This window comes from Protopterus annectens, chromosome 2.part0 (assembly GCF_019279795.1).
Source record: "Protopterus annectens isolate FY-2018-M chromosome 2.part0, PAN1.0, whole genome shotgun sequence".
Lineage (NCBI taxonomy): Eukaryota > Metazoa > Chordata > Ceratodontiformes > Protopteridae > Protopterus > Protopterus annectens.
This window is the reverse complement of record NC_056728.1, coordinates 764812996-764836513: the sequence shown is the minus strand read 5'-3', so window position 1 is coordinate 764836513 and position 23518 is coordinate 764812996. Positions and strand designations below refer to the sequence as shown.

The 23518-nt window shown below is 44.1% G+C and overlaps 1 protein-coding gene across 2 annotated transcripts in view; it reads left to right on the top strand.

Annotated features, from left to right (window-relative positions):
- The window catches only part of GLDC (glycine decarboxylase), a 1044727-nt gene that overhangs the window by 307029 nt on the left and 714180 nt on the right, over positions 1 to 23518 (top strand). For both annotated transcript variants that reach the window (XM_044061077.1, XM_044061078.1), the window contains one exon: positions 6712 to 6876. In XM_044061077.1, the coding sequence (XP_043917012.1) occupies positions 6712 to 6876 (165 nt within the window). The remainder of the gene's footprint in view (positions 1 to 6711; positions 6877 to 23518) is intronic.

Here is a 23518-nt window from a genome sequence, read left to right as displayed (position 1 = left end):
AATTATTAATAAAGACAGACAATACCACAGTTATGTGGTACATAAACAAGCAAGGGGGGGCACACATTCCTACCCCGTATGCAGACAAGCCATTACTTTGTGGAACAAAGCACTGACCTACCAGGTACATCTGCAAGCACAATTCCTGCCAGGAACAAAAAATACACTGGCAGACGAACTAAGCAGAAACCTCATGGATCCTCATGAATGGAAGCTAAATCCACAAGTGTTCAACATGATAACAAGGGATTGGGGACGCCCAGACATAGATCTCTTTGCCTCCCCTCACAATTGCCAATTACAAAAAATTTGCACAAGGAATTACTCTCAAGCATGGAAAGTGGATGCTCTATCATTCAGCTGGAAAAACCTGACAGTCTATGCCTTCCCTCTGATGCCTCTTCTCACCAAGGTGCTTCTAAAAGTCAGACAAGAGAGGCCAAAAATGATCCTGATTGCACCAGACTGCCCACGCCAGCACTGGTACCCAATCCTAAAGACTTTGTCCCAAGGACCACCTATGCCTCTACCTCAAATCCCTCATCTTCTGACACAGCAAAACAATCAGATTCTGCACAGTCAACTCAGAACCTTAAACTTGGCAGCATGGCAGATAATGTAGCCACTCTGACTGCACCTCTCTCTAAAGCTGTTATGGATGTAATTTTTGGAAACCAGGAGGCCCAGCACTAGGAAATCTTATGCAGAAAAATGGAAGAGATTCTGTGCTTGGAACCAGGCACAAGGGCTCGGCCCACTGGTCCCTAATATACCTCAGATTTTGCAATACCTGACTGAGATGTTGGACAAAGGCCTATCCTTTTCATCTATTAAAATCCATGCCTCTGCCATTTCAGCTCATTACAATATGGATCCTCCTATTTTTTCACATCCTCTACTACGACAGTACCTGAGAGGGGTAAAGAATATAAGACTCCCTAGGAGATCACCAGTACCTACTTGGGACCTCAATTTTGTTTTAGAAAAAACTAACACTGCCTCCATTTGAACCAGCCAGCACAGCTGATCTAAAATACTTGTCATGGAAAACTGCTCTGCTCCTAGCAATAACTTCAGCAAGAAGAGTCTCAGAGTTACAGACATTGATGGCTGTGGAACCTTTCCTCATCTTTCATCAGGACAGGGTTTCTCTCAGGACAAACCCAACATTCATGCCAAAAGTGGTTTCCAATGTGGCCTTAAATCAAACCATTCATTTGCCTACTTTCTACCCAAATCCCCAGAGTAAAGGGGAAAGACTTCTGCACGCTTTGGATATACACAGGCAGCTACGATTTTACTTGGACAAAACAAAAGCTTTCAGAAAAACTGAGCGACTGTTTGTAGCATATGCTGCAGGATCACAAGGAAAGCCTATCACAAAGCAGACAATCTCCAAATGGATAGGACACTGCATCCGCTTCTGTTATGCACAACATGGCAAATCTGTGCCTAAGGGCATTAGGCCTTATTCTACCAGAGCAACAGCCACTTCAGCAGCTTTCCTCAGAAGAGTACCAACCAAAGGCATTTTAGAAGCTGCAACCTGGAGCTCAGTGTACACTTTTACAAAGCACTACCACCTAACGCTCTACTCCAAATCCAGAGTAGGCTTTGCCATTGCAGTTCTGCAGGGCTTGTTAGCCTCACCAAATCCAATCTAGACGCCACCCAACCTCTGCTTTGGGATTCTACCCAAGTGTAATGACTGCAACAGTGAAACACGATGAACATAGTAGTTATGTACCTACCATAAATGTAGATGTTCGAGTGTATTCACTGTTGCAGTCCAGGTTACCCACCCACCATCCCCCTCTTTGCTGGGACTATTCTGTACTTCCCAACTCTATACAACCTATGTGGTATATTTGCTTGTAGATGAAGGAAATGTTTATAGTAATATATGCATGGTTGTTTGGCATAATTTTATCTTTTCAGCCTTCCTATCTGGGGGCACCTGACATCTGGGGTAAGAAAATGGCGTCGGTTGCAACTTTTATACCCCTGGCGCACTGACATCAGGGAAGAGGCGACAGCAACCGACGCCGGACCAAGACTTTGGAACTCGGGCCGACTGCGGGTCGCCTGCCACCAGGATAACCCAAGTGTAATGACTGCAACAGTGAATACACTCGAACATCTACATTTATGGTAGGTACACAACTGTACTTTCTTCCTTGCCCTTCCAGGCTGTTACAGTGCTCAAGCTGCTGACTGAACTCTGGACATCAAGACTGCAGACAGGGTTTATTCCATCATCTTGTGTCATGTCCAGAACAACTCTGACATTAGTTACTGTATTAAATTTCACGTATGACTGGATTGTGAATACATGTTGCCTTTGATCCTGTCTCGCACCTTTACAGGCATTCTATAATATTTCCTTAAGCAGTGAGTTAGTCCATTCCCTGTGGTCAATCAGACTGACAAGTCATTATTTTCCAGCACTGTCTTTTCCCCCTATTCTAAAGAATGGGAAAAATGTGTTTCCAGATGGAATCTTGCCCTTTTAAGATAAAAAAAAGGATAATACTTCTCTCTATTTTTGTAAGCTTTTTAGAATTCTGGGTGAAATAAAACATGAATGGGAAGACAAAGGCCCAAAATTAGAGACAATTTTAAATATTACTCTACTGCTTTTAAAAATAAAAGTCAGGTTTTGCATCAACCTGCATTTTCTGAAGTATGATGGGCAAGAGAGGCAAGTGGGAGCATATTTTCCGAGTGTGTAGTGAGTTGGCAGACTTTAAAATTCCCTGTAGACTACTCTATCAGAAGTATTGCATGAGCAAAAATGACTAAGGAAATGATTTTTTGAGCTGTGATACAGATCTGAATTGCCCAGCCTTGCTGAATCTAATTATGGTGGCTGCCAAAAACAAAAAAAAAAACAATTACTAGGAAATGGAAATCAAAGTCTAAACCAACTGTACTACAAGTAGTGAAATATAGTAACGAGAAAAAATCAACTGGAAATGGGATCTTTAGAAAAGGGTAGGAGCAAATTACATAGAAAAAGGTAGAAATTGTGGGAACGTTTGACTAACAGTGACTGTGGATAGATAAGGGATGTATAATAATTGGAACTAAAATTATGTCAATATGGTTTATTTTCATTTATGTAAATGTGTGATTCCCTATGTCATTAAAAAATGCATTTTTCTGAATAATAAGTAGTAGTAAACTGTTCCAGTTAATGGATGTACTGCTAGCAATGTTCTTTTCTAGCCATACAAGATTGGAATTTCCCCTACATTGGTTAGCTCTTTCAGCTGGTATCAGTTCTTTGTTCCACCTTTCGGCTATTGGAGATTCCAATGATTTGCTTTGATTCTTCTAGAGAATTCTGGATTGTTTCTCATGGACCTTATGTTTGTGACCTCCTACCTGGTTGCTTGACATGCCTTGACTGTCAGTGGTTTAAGATCATGTTAAAACCTACATTTGGGTTGAATAAGGCTTACTTTTGCATCACCGGTTTGGTCTTTTTGAAAATCTCTCGCCTGTCTTATGACTTGGTGCTTTAGTTACATTTTGTATTTTACCTGGTTTCACTTGTTTAATATTTTTGCTATATTTATTCGTTGTAGTAGTACCTAGATCATACGTATTTCAGTTTTATTTTGAAGAGTCCCTTGTGTGTTGTTGAACCTGTGACTGATTAACAGGAGGATGTGCTCCACTGATCAAAACATTTGCCTGAAAAGTCTGTCAGAGAGGCAATGTCATGGTCCTTATGAGTTGTAAGCTTCCTTTGAACCTGCAAGTTTTTGATCTCATATCCATTAGGTAATGGTGAGAAGAAAGCAAGAAGTGCACCTTCTGTAACTACCTTGGGGTGCATCCTAGGGTGTCTACGCCAGTGCACTCATATTTAAGTATTTTTAGCATAACTGTGCCAGGCTGCTGATGGTGGGATCCACAGTGAAACGTTATTGGTAACATTCCTGCTCAGGGAGTCTTTTCTCAGGACTTCCCACCAGGGGTTATGGATAGGTCACCAACTTAATGTTAAATGGTTTTCTGCTGGTCTTCCTGCACTGGTTAGGTTCTGCAGGAGGATGGACTTTAAACTTGCATGCTGTATTTCTGGGTTTTGTCTTGCAATTACAAGGCTTTGGGAATATGGGCCAATGCTGACTTCAATTCCGATGCAGACCTCTCAAAATTAAATCTTGCCCCCTGGGTGACGTTTTATCCAGTGAACCCAGAGTCTCTCATTGTGGAGGTATGAGTATGTGAAGGGTTGCCTTTTCCATCTGTTTGAGCATGGAGTTCTGAAGATTAAGTTTGATGTAGTATAGATATTTGCATTATTTATAGTTACAAAATAAGTCTGTCTTGTCCAGATTCTAATCCTCCCTTATGCACTAGAAAAACTGTTAATCTGCCGGAATCTGGAATCAGAGAGGCTTTAGAAATACTTTCCTCATGTTTGTACCATGGACTTTTTTTTCCTGCTTCTTCCTACTATCTGGCCAGTCTATGTTCTGTGACTGTGCCTGTTTCTCTTCTGAGAGTTGACATCCATGGTATAGTGTGGCTTTCATGGAGCCATCCATCAGTATTTATTAGTACATGCCATTTCTTTCACTGTACGTCCATTTACTCCAAAGCTTTTTGTGTGCGGTGGGCCTTGGTGAGGCCGTGTTCTCCACTTCTTGAGTGATGCAACCCTTAAGATGTTCTTACTCTTGCAGTTATGCGCTTCCGTTTGATTTGTAATCTCCACCACAGTTTCTAGCATAGTGTTCCTTACTCCCTGTCTACCCATACCAACTTTGCAATGCCCAGGCTGCTATTCAAATCCAGGACATGTGGTCATAATCAGGTCTTTTATACCTCTTTGTCACAGAGCTGGGTTTTCACTTAGCTTGCTGTTATTTTGAGTCTGACAGCACCATGACTAGAGCAGCAGGCTTAAAACTCTTGATGTACAGGATAGTGTATTTAGCCTTTTCTTTGATGTACCCTGCCAACCTCCCAAAACCTGCTGAAGGACCAGTAAATGAGGTAGCAGACATTAATCACTGGTGCTGCCTTCTTCCTCTGCTAGATCACTCCAGTTCTATTTTGGTGGCGAGGAATCATTTACCACCTGTATTAGTTTACATGTGATCCCTGCTTATATGTGGTACATATGACTTCAGTTTCAGCTGTTTTTAAGGTGAAAGTGCTTATTTCTAGCACCTCTGCACACCACAGCCTTCTGAAGAGCAGAACTGGGATTTTAGCATCAAGTGTTTCCTTAAGATTTCAGCATAATTATTTAGTTCTCCTCCTCAAGATTTCAGCATCCTAATGCTCAGTCTTGGCCTAGTCCCTAGATGTTTGGCAGCACTGAATCCCCTCTCTTAGAAGATGATGTTCTTGGTACCACAGTTGCTAACTCCAGACTGCAGACTTGGGCAACTCCATTTGATCTTTTTCATGGATCAAATGTCCACGAAGACTAACCCATGTTTTATCATTTTTTTCCCCTCTGGAAAGTGCTTTCATAACTGTCGTCAGTCCATTCATATTCCCATTTTATTTGGTGAGTATGTTCAAGAGTCCTTCCTAACTTGGAATGTTGACTTCCATCTTCAGTTTTACTGAAGATGGTGCCTGAGTTTAGAAAGCTGGAATAGCTGTGTGTCTCTGGCTGTAGGTGGAGCATATGTACATTGGTACAGCAAAAACTTTACAAGTGGATTGTTAACTACATTGTCCTTATATTATTCTTTGTCTGCATACATGTGCTTCCTTTATTTTATGGGATGTATTCGCTTAGTTGCCAGGTTGAACAGAAAAGCACAAGGGCTGTGTGTGTATTCCAAGTCAGGCATGTAATGTGGTGTGCACTGGCGAGACCTGTGTTTCATTCCCAAGTGCCGGAATGAGGGAAAGTTGATGATTGTGCTGAGTTTGAGATAACACAGCTGTAATGCAGAAGACTGCTAACTGATCTGTAGATGTGTTCAGCACATATTTAAAGACGTGCAAGGGTTACCTAAACATGAAATCTTATGGGGGGGGGAATTTTATAGACATATTCTGATTGCAGCTGTTCTGATATTCAGAGATAGTTGCAAGAGTTGCGATTTTTACTCATTATGCAATATCTCCGGTTCGTTGCTGTTTTTTTTTTTTATTTGTGTTCTAACAGCAGAGTTGCACAAGCAACAAACCCGTATCTATTGTGACATACTGTGCATTACTCAGTACTGAAACAAATACCTGTAGTGGCAAAGCAATAAGAACTTCAGAAAACATTAATATTTAGATGTAGTCCAGCCTGTGATTTAATTTTAATGTTGGATTTTGTTTTTACTTTATTTAGTACCAGAGATATTATGCATGGATATGTGATTTTCTGTCCTTAAATGTTTGTTTTGCCAAAGATTACAGAACACTGTGGTGGCTTTGCTACAGCTGTTCTGGGAACAGTGTGATGCTATAGTAGATGAAATAAAGTAAATAACGATGAAGTTCCAAATAACTCAGCTCAAAATAAAACTTTAACCAAAGATGGTCATGGTTGTATAGATTAATTTCATAAGCTCTAAGGAGGAAAAAAATGTTGTCTAGAAAAGAAAAGTGGATAGAACTGCATCTGTTTATGATTTGTGTATCTAACATTGCTAGATCTTTAGGGTATAGCATAAGTGTTATTGAAGGCTGTGAATTCAGAATAAGCAGACAAGTAAATGCTTTTTTCTTTTCTGACAGGGTCACTCAGTACACACCATACCAGCCTGAAGTCTCCCAAGGCAGATTAGAAAGCTTACTCAATTACCAGACCATGGTATGCGATCTCACAGCCATGGATGTGGCAAATGCTTCCTTACTGGATGAGGGGACTGCAGGTGCTGAAGCCATGCAGCTGTGTCACAGGTAAATGAAGTGGACATAAGAAACTTATACCATAAAGAAATAGTTTGTGAGAGCATGAGTTTTTGCATATTACAGTTTGAAGTCCCACCAGTAACATTTGTTATATAAGCTTCTCAGATTACTGCTTGTGTTATAATTGGGTAGATATCCGCTATAAATGGACTGAATTTTACAAAGTGTAACTGTGTTGTTTTACTGGCAAGGTGAGCGTGTTTTACTATAACATTCATCATATTCCAACCATTCATCTGTAATCCCCATTTTTCCACATGGAGTTATTTTATTTATTTAACATTTGATCTGAAGTAGTTACTTCATTTGATCTGCAACTTGTGGGTGTCGGATCCGACCTCGGATCCGATCCGGCAGCTTTCCAAGCTCCAAGATTCGAGCTCCTAGCTCCTCCCCGCTACCCATAATCCCCTACTACCAACCACATTACCTCAGATCATTTTTTGCCGCGGCTAAAGAAGCTTCCTTGTGAAGAGCTCCTGGCTGGGTGAGATCATTGCTGGTTTTAAACCAACTTTTCCATTCAAAGTTGTCGTTGTGTGTGGTTAGTTCCCTTTTCTGCTTCTTGTGCTAGTTTTTGATCCCTTTTCTGTTATTTATTTTATTTATTTAACATTTGTTAACCGGGCTAGTCTAACTGGAGACATCTCCATTTTCAGCAGAGGCCCGGGGAGAAAAGCTCCACAATTGTACATACAGTAAATACAAAACAAAAATGAAGAGAACAAAGTTTGATAGGATAAGTAAGTATAGTGCACAACATAAGAATTAAGTCCTGGTTTAGTAATACATATAATTAGCAGTTTTGGACTAATATGATAGGAAGTAAGAAAAAAAAAGAACATGATAGATAAGAAAAGAGAAAGGAAAGTGTAAAAAAATATAAGAACTACAATAATAGAGAGCAGGTATAGAGTAGGGAAGATAGAAAGGTGAGAAACTGCTGTGGCCATGGTTAGTCAGGATTGAGACAGGGGCACAGCCAGTGTTTTATTAGGTGTGTTTTTAGTTTTTGTTTAAAGAGAATAGGAGATGTGATGGAAGTGAGTTCAGTGGGAAGCTGATTCCAAGACTTACCAATGGTGTTGGAGAAAAGGGAGTTGGCGCCGTCTATCCCCTTAGCTCTACCCGGGACTCAACCTCCCTCATCGGGTTTGAGCTCTGGGGAAACTAGTGCCTCTTCCCTTAGAGAGAAGAGGCACAAGGATAAGGATGGACATAAGTCTCACAAAAGGCCGGCCGAATCTCATCCTTCGGCTCCGCCAGCAAAACTACTTAAGTCTCCCTCGAGGGTCTCAGGATCCCCCTCCTCTCGGTGCCGTTCGCCCTGTTTATCACTGGAGCCAGAGGAGGAGGATAGGTCTCCCTCGAGATTTTCGAGGTGGTCCTCCCGGCCCGCCTGTACTACTTCATCTAGGTCGACCCGAAACATCTCCGAAGCGGATATGGATCGGATGATGCGTCTGTTCTTACAGACCCAAATGCAGATGGGGATGCTCTTGCCTCCCCCCCCCTCTGGGGGGGAGTGCAGACCCCATATTTGCCCCGATCACTCCTTATCCGACTCGTTTTCGGGTCTTGGAGTCATCGGATCCAGGCCCTTTCGGACCCGGGGAATTGTCGGCGCCGATAGCGGTGGTCTCTTTGACGCCGACTATACCTTCGAGCTTGTCGGATCCGAGGGAATTGCTGTGTCTTCGGCGCTGTTGGCATCGGAGCACACCTCTGCCTCGGCACTGACTGCATCGGCTCCGACCCCGATCCCTTCCTCGGATCCGAGGAGATTGCTCTCAGAGGCTGGCGAGAGTGGCTCTCCTTCGGCTTTTGAGGTAGTGGAGAGGGTACTGTCAAGGTCCTCCAGATCCCCGACACGGGCTTCGGATCCACCCGTACCCCCACTGTATGAGGGTCTGTCTTCCATCATCCATCCATCTGGACAGCCTGCCCAAGCCCTCCAGCTAGTTCCCGTGGAGGAACAACAACCCTTGGACGAGCCCTCTTCGGACAGTCCCACCGAGGAGGTCCCTCGGAAACATCGGTGCAAAAGGAGGCACATGGACTCCCCCGAGTCCATTACCACAGACACAGACTTAGATGATACGGAGGGTTCCCCAAGGTCACCCCCTGAAGATGTCTCCTTTGGAGACATCATGGAAATGTTGCGTATCAGAGGGGTGGTCAGCCCAAAAGCCCTCCTTGATGAGTCCGTGTTCCTGGAGGCCTTTGAGGCAGGCCCATCTACCTCCTGGGTGTCCCCTCGGCCGACCCTGGTGGACTTAATTACCACCAGGGCTTGGAAGGAGCCCGACACCGTGGAGCCAATCCCTAGGCGCCCCGATAAAGTCCTCAGCCCACCCACAGATAGACCGTCTTGGGCCAAAGGAACCCCCGTTGATGCTATGTTGGTGGCGGTGGCCACCAAGAAAGAACTTTCGCAGGAGCGTTCTTCGGTTCACCCGCCAGATAAGGAATCTTGAGCACTTGACCGGATTGGGAAGCGGATGTTTGCTTCAGCGACCTTTTCCATAAGGGCGCTGAACTATATGGCACATACCATTAGGCTACAGCGAGACTTGATTAAAGAATACGCTGCAGCCCCCCCGGAGTCCATGTCGGTCCCAGACAAAAAGGCTTTTGAGACTCGAATGGCCACTCTAAAATCCATCTCCAATACATCTATGCGGCTTCTCTCCCATGCAACGGAGGGAGCCGCTAAATAAGCGGGAATTCGTCTTGCGACGTCTCTCCTGGCTCCGTCTGTGCGACTTCACAGACCCCTTCAAGGTGTCCTTCGCGAACGTCCCTTTTGGCGGTTCTGCCTTGTTTGGCAAAACTGTTCGCGACATGCTGGTCCAAAGCGAAAAGGACGGGAAGATGCTGTCTGCCGTCAGAGTCCGCTTCTCTAATCCCCAAAGATCCTTCTCCAGGAATCAGAGGGGACAAAAGAAGCTGTGGTTCCGTAAGTCTCAGCAATCCCATCCTGCTGCAGACCACTCGTCCTCTAGAGGCAGAGGAGGACAAGGTGGACGCCGGCCCAGAGGCAGAGGGGGGCCACGTAATTTCAGGTCTAGAGAACCTTTATCGGACAGACCCGCGCAACAGCCCTGAGGGCTTGCCCGACTGTCCCTCTCTGGAGGCAGTCTGGGGGCGATTGTCGGAGCACCTGTCAAACTGGGAGTCCCTTACAACAGATCGATGGGTGCTCCGGATCATATCCAGAGGTTACTCCATTCCATTCATAAACCTTCCCCCCAAACCCAGACGTCTCCCCGATGTCCCACCTGATCAGAGGGAGGCAGCAGCTTTGGAGATTTCAAAGCTGCTAAGAAAAAGAGCCATCCAGCCTGTCCTTCCAGATCAGTCCGGATTGGGTTATTACTCCAGGTTCTTTTTGGTGCCAAAGAAAACGGGGGACCTCAGACCCATCTTAGACCTTTCCACCCTGAACCTGTTCATACCCAGGGAAAAGTTCCGGATGGTCACTCTCCAATCAATTCTCCCCCTGCGGAGAACGACTGGATGTGCTCGCTAGACCTCAAGGATGCGTATTACCACATATTAATGGACAGACGATCCAGGAGGTTCCTCCGCTTCCGGCTCGGAGCCAGTCATTATCAATTCAGGGTTCTTCATTCGGCCTCACCTCAGCCCCCAGAGTGTTCACCAAGGTCATGGCAGTGGTTGCAGCCCACCTGAGACTCCAGGGCATTCAGGTCTTCCCTTACCTAGACGACTGGCTCCTCACCGCAACCAACAGGCATCAGCTCTGTGTGGCGAGAGATTATGCTCTGTCTCTGGCCCACAACCTAGGCATCTCAGTGAATGAGCAGAAATCCTGCCTGTGCCCCACTCAAGCCCTAGAATTCATAGGGGCCAGGTTAGATACACGAATCTCCAAAGTTGATGTTCTTCATCTCACATTGCTGCAGTCCTTACACTTGGGTAGTCCGCTGTCCTCGGTCGGCCCGAATATCAAAGTATTAGGCTGACGTCGGTCAAGGCGCTTAAGACTGACATCAGGACGTCAGGGTACAAATGCGCATGACCGTCGTCATATCCTCAGTCTTTTTTGCCGCATGGTCCGATGCAGAAGCAGCGTTGCAAGTGCCGTTCGGCGTTCTGAAATTTTTCGAATTTGGAGTTTCAGACCGAGTCAAAGTTGGCTAAGTACCCGGTTGGGGAATATTTTAGTTTTTTCTTGCCTCAGTGGTTTACCGGATGTCAGAAAAAGTGAATAACTGTATTTCTTGTGGGAAGCAGATACCGCATAGAGATTATCATACTTTGTGTATTCCTTGTTTGGGGCCTGAGCACGACGTTGTTGGGTGTCGCTTTTGTGCTAGGTTTAATAAGCGCACTATTAGCGAAGGTTAGATTGTGCCAGGTTGGTCTTGAAGCGGTGCAATTACAATATGCCGTTGGATGCTCCGGCCGCTTCTTCGAAGCGCAAAGACAAAGCAGCTAAACCCAGGCAAGAAGAGTCGTCCGTGCGGACGCCGGTTCTTTGGGCGTCAGTGGAACCGGTGGTTCCACCGGAGGCTTCTCTGGAGTCCCAGGGGGAGACTTGATATTGCAGGATGTGGCCTTTCAGGAGGCAGGTCAGGCTGAAGGGGCTTCTCAGGTTACTGTACTCCCCTCCCTTCCTAGGGTGGTTAGGCCCTCTCCTTCTGTTTCCAAGGCTTCTCCCAGAGGCAGGCCAGGTTTAGCTTCTGTTGGTGTCACTCCTAGTTCTTCAGGATCTGTGCCCAAGAAGCACATGCTCAAAATGGCAGAAGATTTAATTACTTTGATTAGAGGTTCTTTGCCCCCTCCTGATAAGAGGCCTAGGGTGGAACCAGAGTTGGGAGTTTTGAGCAGGTTTCGGATGTTTCAGAGTCTTGACTGAAGACTTGCAGGAGTATTCTCCTTATTCTGATTCTGATGTGGATGATTCTACTCCTTCTGCTTCTCCTCCAGAGGATTTTTCTTTTCAGAGACTCTTCATTCTATGAGGATACATTTTAAGTGGGATGGTCAGGACTTCGCTGCTTCCAGGAATAGGCTAAGTGATATTTTGCTTATACCCCAGCATAGGCCTTTGGCTATTCCTCCTGTTCTGGATGTTGTGGAAGATGTGTTTGCAGAGGCTTCACTTAATCCTGATTCTTTGCCTCCTGCTCCTGTTAAACCGGACAGGTATTACAGGGTGCCTGAAGCTCATAAATATCTGTATAAGAGTCCTAGGGGACCCAGAAACAGTTAGTCAGGGACCTAAGGGTGTCAAGGCCTCTGTGGTAAAAATCCGGTTCCTCCAGATAAAGAGGCCAGAGCTTTGGATAGATGGGGAAAGAAAGTCTATACTTCTTCCACCTTAGCTATGAGGGCTTTGAATTGCCAGTTTCACATGTTGAAATATCAAAACTATCTTCTTTCTCAATTGAAGTCTAAGGTAGATGCTCTGGTGGAAGGCATTGAGTGTAAAGAATTACAAGATTTGGTACATGTTTCTGAACAGGTGGGTAAGCATTCTTTACAATGTGGATTTGATGCTGTACAGGCCTCGTCTAGGGTGGCTGCCACGGGGTCAGTTCTTCGCAGGCACGCCTGGCTGAGGGATCAGAACTTATCTGACCATGTTAAGACAAGGATTTTAGATGCTCCTTTACAGTCTGATGTATTGTTTGGTTCACCTGTGGAGGCAGTTTTAAAGAAAATGGAAGACAAGGCTAAGTCTATGCAGACTGTTAAAGATTTTTGCAAGTTCAGCCTCCAAGTTTAGTAGGAATTGGCCTGCTAAGGGGTGGGCGTACCCTTCTTATGATTCACAGTCTAGGGGAAGATCTAGGCGTGGTAGGGGTAGAGCTCAGGGCTCTTTCAGACCTAGAACAGGAGTTCACCTGCACAGTCTTCGGTGAGGGCAGGGGCCAGTCCTTTGTAAACAGGCCCAATGACCTACCTTTTCAGCTGCCAGAGCCTTCTTGTCTGGCAGCACCTTTGGGAGGAAGGTTAGCACTCTTCAAAGAAAATTGGAGTTTAATTACCCAGGACAGATGGGTATTGGATATTATACACCAAGGTTACAGGTTTTATTTCCATACCTTGCCTCCTTTCAAAGGCATGCCAGACGTTCCTCCTCAGCAAAGAATAGAGGCTCACAAACAAATTTCTCTGCTGCTGCAAATAGGGGCCATACAGCCGGTCCCTCTGCCAGAAGTAGGCCTAGGATTTTATTCTCGCCTGTTCCTAGTACCAAAGAAGGGGAACACGTGGAGACCAATTTTGGATTTATCTATCCTCAACACTTATCTGGACATTCCCAAGTTCAAAATGTTGACGTTACAACAGCTTTTACCTCTGCTGGGCAAAGATCATTGGATGGTGATTCTGGATCTCAAGGAAGCTTACCTTCATGTTCCTATCAGGCTAAGTTGCAGGAAGTATCTGCGTTTTGCGGGGACTTCTCATTATCAGTTCTCTGCATTGCCCTTTGGCTTATCTACTGCGCCCAGAGTGTTCACAAAGGTTCTGGCTCCAGTGATAGCTTTCTTCAGGCTAAAAGGAATACAGATCTATCCTTATTTGGACGATTGCCTGATTCTGGCCAAAGGAAGGGACGAGCTTCTTCATCATTTGCAATATGTGATAGCAGTGCTAAGATGCCTGGGGTATTCTGTGAGCGAAATAAAGTCCAGTCTAGTACCCTCTCAAGACATGTGCTTTCTGGGTGTGAGACTGAATACAGCATCCCAGATGGCCTTTTGACCCCGGACAAACAAAAGAATCTTTCCCTTTACTTCCATCAATTGTCTCATCAGTCCAGGCTGACTGCAAGGACAGTCCTTCAAGCCTTGGGGTTCATGGCATCTTGTATTCTGGTGCTTCCCAATGCCAAACTTCATATGAGGAAGCTACAATGGTATCTCAAAATGTATGGACACAGCACTGCCAAGATATGGACACTGTCATTCAGATAATACCTTGCATTCAAAAGGAATTTTTGTGGTGGGCTCAGGAATGTCACCTAAACAAGGGACTCTCTGTGACCCGGCCAGAGGCGAGTCAGATTCTAACGACAGATGCCTCAGACAAAGCTTGGGGAGCTCATCTAAATGGAAAGTGGATACAAGACACGTGGCCTGCCAGACTACAACATCTACATATCAACTTGAAGGAGATGTTAGCAGTCCAATTTGCATTAATAGCTTTCAAGGATTTACTTCTTCCAGGGCAGGTGTTGGTTCTAACAGACAACACAACTGTCATGTGGTACATCAACAAGCAAGGGGAACACATTCTTATCCTCTATGCAGACAACCAATGATTTTGTGGGAGACTGCTCTCAGTTTACAGCTCAATCTTCAGGCAAGCTTTCTGCCGGGAGCACAGAACTCCTTAGCAGATGTGTTGAGCAGACAAATTATGGATCCCCACGAGTGGAAATTGGATCCTCATGTATTTCAGAAATTGACAGTGTCATGGGGAACTCCAGACATAGATCTGTTCGCTTCTCCACTAAACTACCAGCTGCCAAAGTTTTGCACAAAAAGGTTTCATCCCACAGCTTGGAAAGTGGATGCTCTTTCTTTCAATTGGAGCAATCTTCATGTGTATGCCTTTCCACCTCTGCCTCTCCTCCCAAAGGTACTCCTAAAGGTCAGACAGGACAAGCCAAAGATGATTCTAATAGCTCCAGATTGGCCTCGACAGCACTGGTACCCATTACTGAGAAGTCTGGTTCGGGAGCCTCCATGGCCTTTGCCTTCGATTCCACACCTGCTGTCTCAAGAGAACAGTCATTTACTTAATGTCAAACTTCACTGTCTTCACCTAACAGCCTGGCATATTCTGTTTTAAACCCTGGAGGGTCTCAGCTTCTGCAGCAAGTTCTGAAAGTTATTTTGGAGGCCAGAAGGCCTAGTACAAGGAAAGTATACGCAGATAAATGGAAGAGATTTTTATTTTGGAGTGCAGCAAAGGAATTTGATGTTGCTAAGCCTAATTTAAGTGTGGCTCTTCAATATCTTGCTGAGTTACTGGACAAAGGTTTGTCCTTCTCTTCTATTAAGATTCATGCTGCAGCAATTTCTGCTCACTATGACTGTGATCCACCATTGTTTTCTCATCCTTTGTTTAAGCAATTCCTTAGAGGGGCAAAGAATATAAGACCCCCAGTAGAGCTCCTACTCCTGCTTGGGATCTCAATTTTGTGTTGGAGAAACTCACTCTACAACCTTTTGAGCCTGCAGCTACTGCCGAGTTGAAATATTTATCATGGAAGACTGCTTTTTTGTTGGCCATTACCTCTGCGAGAAGGGTTTCTGAATTACAGGCCCTTATGGCAGTTGAGCCTTTCTTAATTTTCCATAAGGATAGGGTATCTTTACGTACTAATCCTTCTTTTATGCCTAAGGTGGTTTCTAGTGTGGCTTTAAACCAAACTATTCATTTGCCTACTTTTTATGCAAATCCCCAAAATAAAGGGGAAAAGATTTTGCGCACCTTGGATATACACAGGCAGTTGCGATATTATTTGAGCAGAACCAAAGAGTTCAGGCAGTCTCAGCAGTTGTTTGTTTCTTTTGCTTTGGGTTCTCAGGGCAAGCCTGTGTCAAAACAAACTATTTCTAAGTGGATTGGGTTTTGTATTGCTTTCTGTTATTCACATCATGGTAAAGAGGTTCCAGCTGGGATTAGGCCTCATTCCACTAGAGCTACTGCCACTTCTACAGCTTTTTTGAGGGGGGTGGCAACTAAAGATATTTTGGAGGCAGCTACTTGGAGTTCAGTGCATACTTTCTCTAAGCATTATCACCTTCCACTTTACTCTAAATCTAGGGCTGGGTTTGCCACTGCTATTTTACAGGGCATTTTGTCAGCTCCTACTACTTTCTAGTTTTGCCATCCTCCCTTACCTCTGCTTTGGGATTCTACCCAAGTGTAACGACTGCAGCAATGTGAGATGAAGAACATAGTACAGTTTTGTACCTACCATAAATTTAGATGTTCGAAGATCCACATTGCTGCAGTCCAATTTACCCTCCCTCCTTCCCTCTGTTGTTAAGAGGCAGTTATGTGGTTTGGGTTGTGCATATTGTATATATTATTCATTTGATTAGTGCAAGGGTGGTTGGTTGTTTTTTGCTGTCTTTTGGTTTTGACCTTTCTGTTTAGGGTCTTCTGACATCTGGGGCAAGAAAAGACTGAGGATATGACGTCGGTCATGCGCATTTGTACCCTGACGTCCTGATGTCAGTCTTAAGCGCCTTGACCGACGTCAGCCTAATACTTTGATATTCGGGCCGACCGAGGACAGCGGACTACCCAAGTGTAAGGACTGCAGCAATGTGGATCTTCGAACATCTACATTTATGGTAGGTACAAAACTGTACTTTCTAACGTCAGTCAGGCTGAACAGCTTGTCGTTTCAGGTGTTAGCCCTTCTTCGGAGCCCTGCTCCTCCAGCGGAGTTAGTCCTGAGGGCACTGGGGTCTATGTCAGCAGCGATCGGTCTCTCTCTTTATGCCCGTCTGCGAATGCACATATTACAATGGACCCTTCAAGTCCAATGGTCCCTGTCGATCCACCCATTATGCATGCCAATAGCCCTGAGCAGGGTGTGCAGGGACTCCCTTGTGGGGGTTACAGGCACAGGAACTGAGAGAAGGGAGACCCTTTGTGATTCCCCCGGTCAAAGCCACGTTGACCACGGACGCTTCTTGCCTCGGGTGGGGGGGGCAGACATTGTTCAGGCAGATCCGTTCAAGGCATGTGGACTTCCCTAGAGACCGCATTGCATATCAATGTCCTAGAGATGAGGGCGGTGCTTTTGGCGTTGCAAGCTCTCCACGACCTTCTTCCCAGATGAACATGTCAGTAGTCTGGTATATAAACAAACAAGGAGGGACCAGATCTTATCCCCTGTGTCGAGAAGCCATGAGAGTGTGGGAATGGGCGATTTCCACCAACCGCTTTCTGATAGCAACGCACATTCTGGGACGGTCCAACATATTAGCGGACAAGCTAAGTTGAGTGTTCCTCACTCCATACGAGTGGTCTCTGAATCCATCTGTTGCAAAGCAGATCTTCCACAAATGGGGTCAGCCTCGCTGCGACCTTTTCGCTTCTCCTTTAAACACAAAATGCAGCGAGTACATCGCGATAGTTCCCCCCAGAGGGGAGACCCCCAGAGACGCTCTAGTCCACGCTTGGCCTCCCGGACTCCTTTATGCTTATCCCCCCCTCCCACTCATGATGAAATTCATCCAGAAAGCCTGTTGATTGGGGAGCAGAGTTATCCTCATAGCCCCATTCTGGCCTCGACAGATCTGGTTCCCCTTTCTGTGGTCTCACAGTGTGGCTTCTCCATGGATTCTGGATCCCAGTCCAGACCTAATCTCGCACCCAGCGAGATGCCATACCCCAAACCTGGTCAATCTCAAACTTGCTGCTTGGTTGATCCAGTTCCATTAATGGCTAGGACTCCCAGTATCTCATCCCCCGTTAAGGCCATTCTGGTGGCAGCTCATAAACCATCTACCAGGAAACTTTACAACAGTAAATGGAAACGTTTTTCCATCTGGGCCAAAGATAAAGAATTGGACCCATTTACTGTCCCTATTCTGACTATTCTGGACTTCCTTTCCCTTCTTTTTAGACAGGGAGCAAGTGCCTCCACAGTCAAGGTGCAGTTGGCAGCCATCTCCCATTTTCACGTGGGGGACGGCATAGGCTCCTTAGCATCTACAAAGTTGTGCAAAACCTTCTTAAGAGGCGTTTTTCTTTTGAAACCACCTGTCAAGACTGTGTTTCCCCTGTGGGATCTCACTCTGGTCTTACAAGCCTTAACGAGACCATCTTTCGAGCCTGCGGCCTTGGTTCCGTTGAAATTCTTGTCTTGGAAAACGGCTTTCTTAGTGGCTATTACTTCAGCCAAGAGGGTTTCAGAATTACAAGCTCTGTGTATCAAACCTCCGTACCTTATCTTTCACAAAGATAGAGTGTCCCTCAGGATTAACCCGTCTTTCTTGTCTAAGGTGGCTACAGAATCAAACATTAATCAATCAATAAATCTTCCTGTATTTTTCCCAAATTTTCACAACAAAGGCGAATACACATTGCACAAATTGGATGTACACAGACAACTGCGTTTTTACTTGCACAGGACTAGAGAGTTTCGCAAGTCGGACCAGTTGTTTGTTTCTTATGCAAAATCAGCCATGGGCAAGGCAATTGCTAAAGTGACTGTAGCAAATTGGATCTGTCAGTGCATTATGCTGGGATACACTTCATCTGGGAAGCCAGCTCCGGTTGGCGTCCGTGCTCATTCCACAAGATCTGTAGCTACCTCAACAGCCTTTTGGTCTAGGGTTCCAGTAGACGATATTTGTTCAGCAGCTACCTGGTCCTCATCTCATACGCTCATTTCTCATTACAAACTGGATATGATTTCCAGGAGTAGGGCTTTTTTTGGCTCCGCGGTGCTTCGGAATATCCTTCCGTAAGGACCACCCAGGTTCTTATAGGTTAGCTGGGACTCTGTCCCACAGGTTGCAGATCAAATGAAGTAACTACTTCAGATAAAGAAGTTATGTACTCACCATAACGTTCCATCTGAGTAGATACTTCATTTGTCTGCAACCGACCCCCCCCCCGCCATCCCCCGAACCTCGGGAATTTTTCTGATCATTCGGAGATGGTTTCTGTCTCGAGCTGGTGAGGCAAAAAAAAAAACGATTTGAGGTAATGTGGTTGGTAGTATGGGATTATGGGTAGGGGGGAGGAGCTAGGAGCTCGAATCTTGGAGCTTGGAAAGCTGCCGGATCGGATCCGAGGTCGGATCCGACACCCACAGGTTGCAGACAAATGAAGTATCTACTCAGATGGAACGTTATGGTGAGTACATAACTTCTTTTTAACTGGGTTGGTCTGACTGACCAGATGCCCTTTTTCAGCAGAGACCCAAGGAGAAAAGCTTCAACAGTACATGAAACGAACAGTAAAATAACAAGGTCAGTAGTTACAATGCAAAAATACAAGACAAACAGTAAAGATAAACAAGATAATTGGGCACAGAGTGATACAAGAATAATATAGCAGCTTATAAACAACTAACATGTTATTCCTTTAAAGGTGAACAGGAGTTAATGTATCAAATTAAAGCATGAGCAGTACAAAAATATAATAATATAAAATCTGTCCAGAAAAAATAGTATAATAATGTAGAATATGTAGGAGATGTAGAGTGAATACAAACTGTAAGCATAGATAGGGAGAGAGTTTTGGTGAGAGGTCAAAGATTAGGAAAAAAGGGTACATGAGAAAAAGAGAAATTATACATGTTGGGAAGTCACATCAGTTGTGACCGTCTACAGACAGTGTTCACACTGCTAGGTGGCTAACCTTGCTACGGCTCTTCTTCCATACAACACACACTGATTTGTGCTCATACCTATGGACAATTTATAGTGCAAATCTACCTGCTGAATGTCTTTGGAATGTGCGAGGAAAGTGGAGTACCCAGAGAAAACCCATGGGTACAGCTGAAGGCTTATGCAGACTCCACATAGAAGACACCACAGATGAGAATTGCTCTGGAGAAACTCTTGGTCAGGAAATAATGCTATCGGCTGCACCACTGTGCCACCCCATATGTCTCACATTATGATTTGTAAAACGTGCAGTTATTAATTACATGACAGTTTATTAATCCCGTTGAGTCATAATGCTGGCCTAAATGGCCACCTGAAAATTATGCAGTGAAGATCTAGCATTTTCTTTTACCATTTTCATAAATTATAAATAAAAAAGGTTTATTTGTATGAATTGCTTTACCAGGGATTTCAGACATACATCCACTGCACTGCTGCAACAAATTATAAATAGTACAAAGTAGAAGATTGTATCAAGATGTCTCATTTACTAGTTTCAACCCATGTGTACACCCCTACAGATCTCTTAGCATTGGAGCAGTGACACCACATAACTGCTTTTTCCTCTAAGCTGGTGTTTTCAGCACCTTAGTAGTTTGCATGCTAGGAATCTTTTGCTTTGTTGCAAGGTGAAAATTAGAGAAGCTAGATGCACACATTATGTAGTGCATGTGCCAAGAACTACTGCAAGGACACTTGCTCTGTATTATGTTAAAAAATATTATTTTTCATTCACATTTAATTTGAAAGTGGAATGATTTTTTTTCATGTTTTGTTGTACTGTGCAAAGTAACTTAATTCAGCTTACTTGTTTGTGTCCATGTGTTAACCTACTTCTGTTCAGCTCCTAATAGATTCAAAGAGTCAGAGTCTGTTACTAGGCTAATGACTCTGGGTGGGGGTAGGGGGCTTTCTAAGTTTTCCAGAAAGAATAATGATGTCCTGCATTAGGACATTGAGGGCCAGGCATGTATGTGCCTCTAAGAGACATGGGTGTCAGGCATGGTGTAAATTTCCTGTTCCCCATACATTTGTCTAGGTTGTGCTTAAACTGGGTAATCGATGAACTCCGCTTCATATGGATGGAAGCCTTTAGATTTCTCCTTTAAGTAGAGATCATTACAGTAACACCTCAGATCAGTGCCCCATTACCTGTACAGCAGAAATAAAGTTTTCATGGCCCTAGTCTGTCAGACCAAGTTATTGTGCTTCAATAGCACTCTTCTGAAGAATATGACTGATGATCATGTGGTTAAGCCTCAGTGTATGTAAAATGGAGGGTTCTCTTTGTGCATTTAGTTTAATATCTGCTGATCCATTCTCCTGTGAAACTTCTAAAGGATTAGTTGGCCTGGTGTCATGTGAAGTCTCTCTCTCTCACACACACACACACACACACACACACACACACACACACACACACACACACACACACACACACACACATGCACTTACTCATGTATCTTAATCCTGACCCTATCCCTGTCACTAATCCCAACCCTGCGCCTTCTAAGAAACCCTTTCTATAATAGACTCTGACACTAGACACACAAGTATCCACAGAGACAGCTAGGTCTATCCCTTTACCATAACGCTATCCTGCAAACTCTTGCACTTTTACATTTGCTCCCATTCCATATACTCGCCAGTCTTCCTCCTTCAGTGAAAAAAAAATTCGGAAAACCATATTTTTGGTAAATCGAACATTCTGTAAAACCAAGTAGCAATTTTTTCTTTTTTTGGATGAGCAAATGTACTTTCATTCAAAAGAACTGCTACTACAATGATAAATGTGAGCATGTATGTGTATGTATGCATATACATCCATCTTCAACCCCTTTCCCCATTTTGCACATGTGGTCGGGTGTCACTTCAGAAGTGACAATCATCTAGAGCCAAGGTTTACACTACCGGGTGGCTAGCCCTGCTGCAGAAGTTCATTCGTACCACTCACTTGCGCACACACTCTCACCTATCGCCAATTTAGAGTGTCTAATCCACCTATTGCATGTCTTTGGAGTGTGGGAGCATATAGATTTGTATGTAGATATATCTATATGTAGATATAGATTTATATTTATACACACACACACACACACACACACACACACACACACACACACGTGTGTGTGTGTATATATATATATATATATATATATATATATGTGTGTGTGTGTGTGTGTGTCTGTGTACATGTGTTTGTGTATGATGAACTCGTTTGAAGGGACACCTTGCATAGAGTGTACTACCAAGTGGCACTTAGCTTCATTAGTTGCATTGCAGTAGACGTATTATGACTGCCATTTCATACACAGCAATCCTATGCTTTACAGTAAATCCACTTTTGAAGTCTGTTGGTGCTCTTGTTCCAGCTGTGTAAGTAAATTGTTTATGTACGTATTGCATTGCAGATGCCATCTCTGGGTGCAGCAATGTACTTTATCAGCTCTGTTATGCTTTTGTCTCTAGGTCGCGTGTAACCATCTGTTATGTACCCCCATGCAGTCCATACCATATTGCTTATTCTCACTCCTGGTTTTAACTGAAGTATAGATAAGTATTATTTACATACCACCTATGGCCCATAAGGGAGCAGTAGTATATATACGACTCCCCTGCTGTACTACTCATTCATCTTTGTAGTGACAACTTGCACATACTTGAATCATGTACTAAAGGTGGGCCTTGCTCTTTCCGTTTTCTGAGGGTGCTGTTCTTGTATATGTGTACCTTTGGTGTATATTGCATCACTGTAGATTTGCATGCACACTTGTAAGTATGTTATAGGTGTGCTGTTGTAGCTGATATGATAGTGTGGCTGGCATATGTATTGCAGTGCCTGCTTTGCCGTCAGGGGAGGGTATCCTGACCACAAACTCATTCCTAACTTTCCTGCCAGTGCAGAAGAGCTCCTGTTGGCTGATTGTGAAGCAAGCTTGGTTTCAGATCACTAATAGCTCTTTGACCATGGCCTGAATAACAAGATCATATTAAGAAATTGCTTAATTTATGTTTGAAGTGCCTTTGTCTTCCTTGCATACTGTCTAATAAAATGCAAGACTTTTGGTATCAGAGGGTGGAAGGAATCCATAACTTCAGAATTCACTCTTGAACTCTTCCATTCTTTCTTATTTGGAGCTTGCATTGACTGATAGCAGAGGAAGCTCCTTTGTGGTTTCTGGGTGTCGTACCTGAAATTGGCAGGAAAGGCTAGATTAATGTCAAGATTTTAGGATGATTAAAATGATCTCTTTACAGGAAAGAAGTTAATTAAATCTCTGATAACGCTGCAATTACCATATAAGATCCCCATTTTCTACCCATAGACCATTTAGAAGGGTAACCTAATCAGCCACAAGACTGTTGAGATGAGTCCCCCCTTCCTTGTTGCCCGATTCCTTAAGCAGACATTCAGGTAGTGTGTGTCTGACAAGCCCTTTGTGATGTATGCCTTTTGTAGTCAGACTGCTTGAGCCATGGGTGTACAGTCTTGCATTTTGCATCATTTTGAAGAATGACATGAATGGGAACACCTTTGAGAAGGTACTTGCTCAGACATACTTAGGCTGAATGAACTCTGTCCATTCTTCCAGCTAGAAATCAGCTGTAAAAAGGCAATGTTTTGTATAAGCAGAGTTCTAACATATCTTAAAGCAGTATTGCTCTAAGATCGAGCTAGCAGGCTTTGCAATCTACTCACAGGATGCCTTTATAGTACTTAGTCAAGGCTACTGCTAGCCTTTTCATTGGCACTCCAGTTAGGCAGGAAGATGGGAATCTCTTCAAGTGGTGTGCAATAAGATGATCACTTGCCAAGGTCAGTGTAGTGGGTGTGGGATGAGCTTTTCTCCATTTATTACTCCAACGTCGTGGATACAATTTCAAGATTGTGACCTACTAGTGGGCTGGACCAGGGGCCAACCAGAATAGTATGATTTTCCCTGTATGTTTTTGATAATTTACGTTCTAGGTTGCAAAATCATCTCTGAAGATGGTGTCCTTCCATCCATGTTGAAGACTTTGGGTACCTACATAGTAAGGAAATAATATTGGCACACACTCTCTAGAAAATTAGTGCTTTATCTGTACATCAGTCAGCCTTCAGCACATTTATTTGAGACTGTCATATATGGCCAGTTTAACGCTACTTACTTGATTTAAACTTGGTTGGCTTCTGTACAGCACTGAAGTCACCCTTATTAAAGTGGTTAGTAACCTTTTGA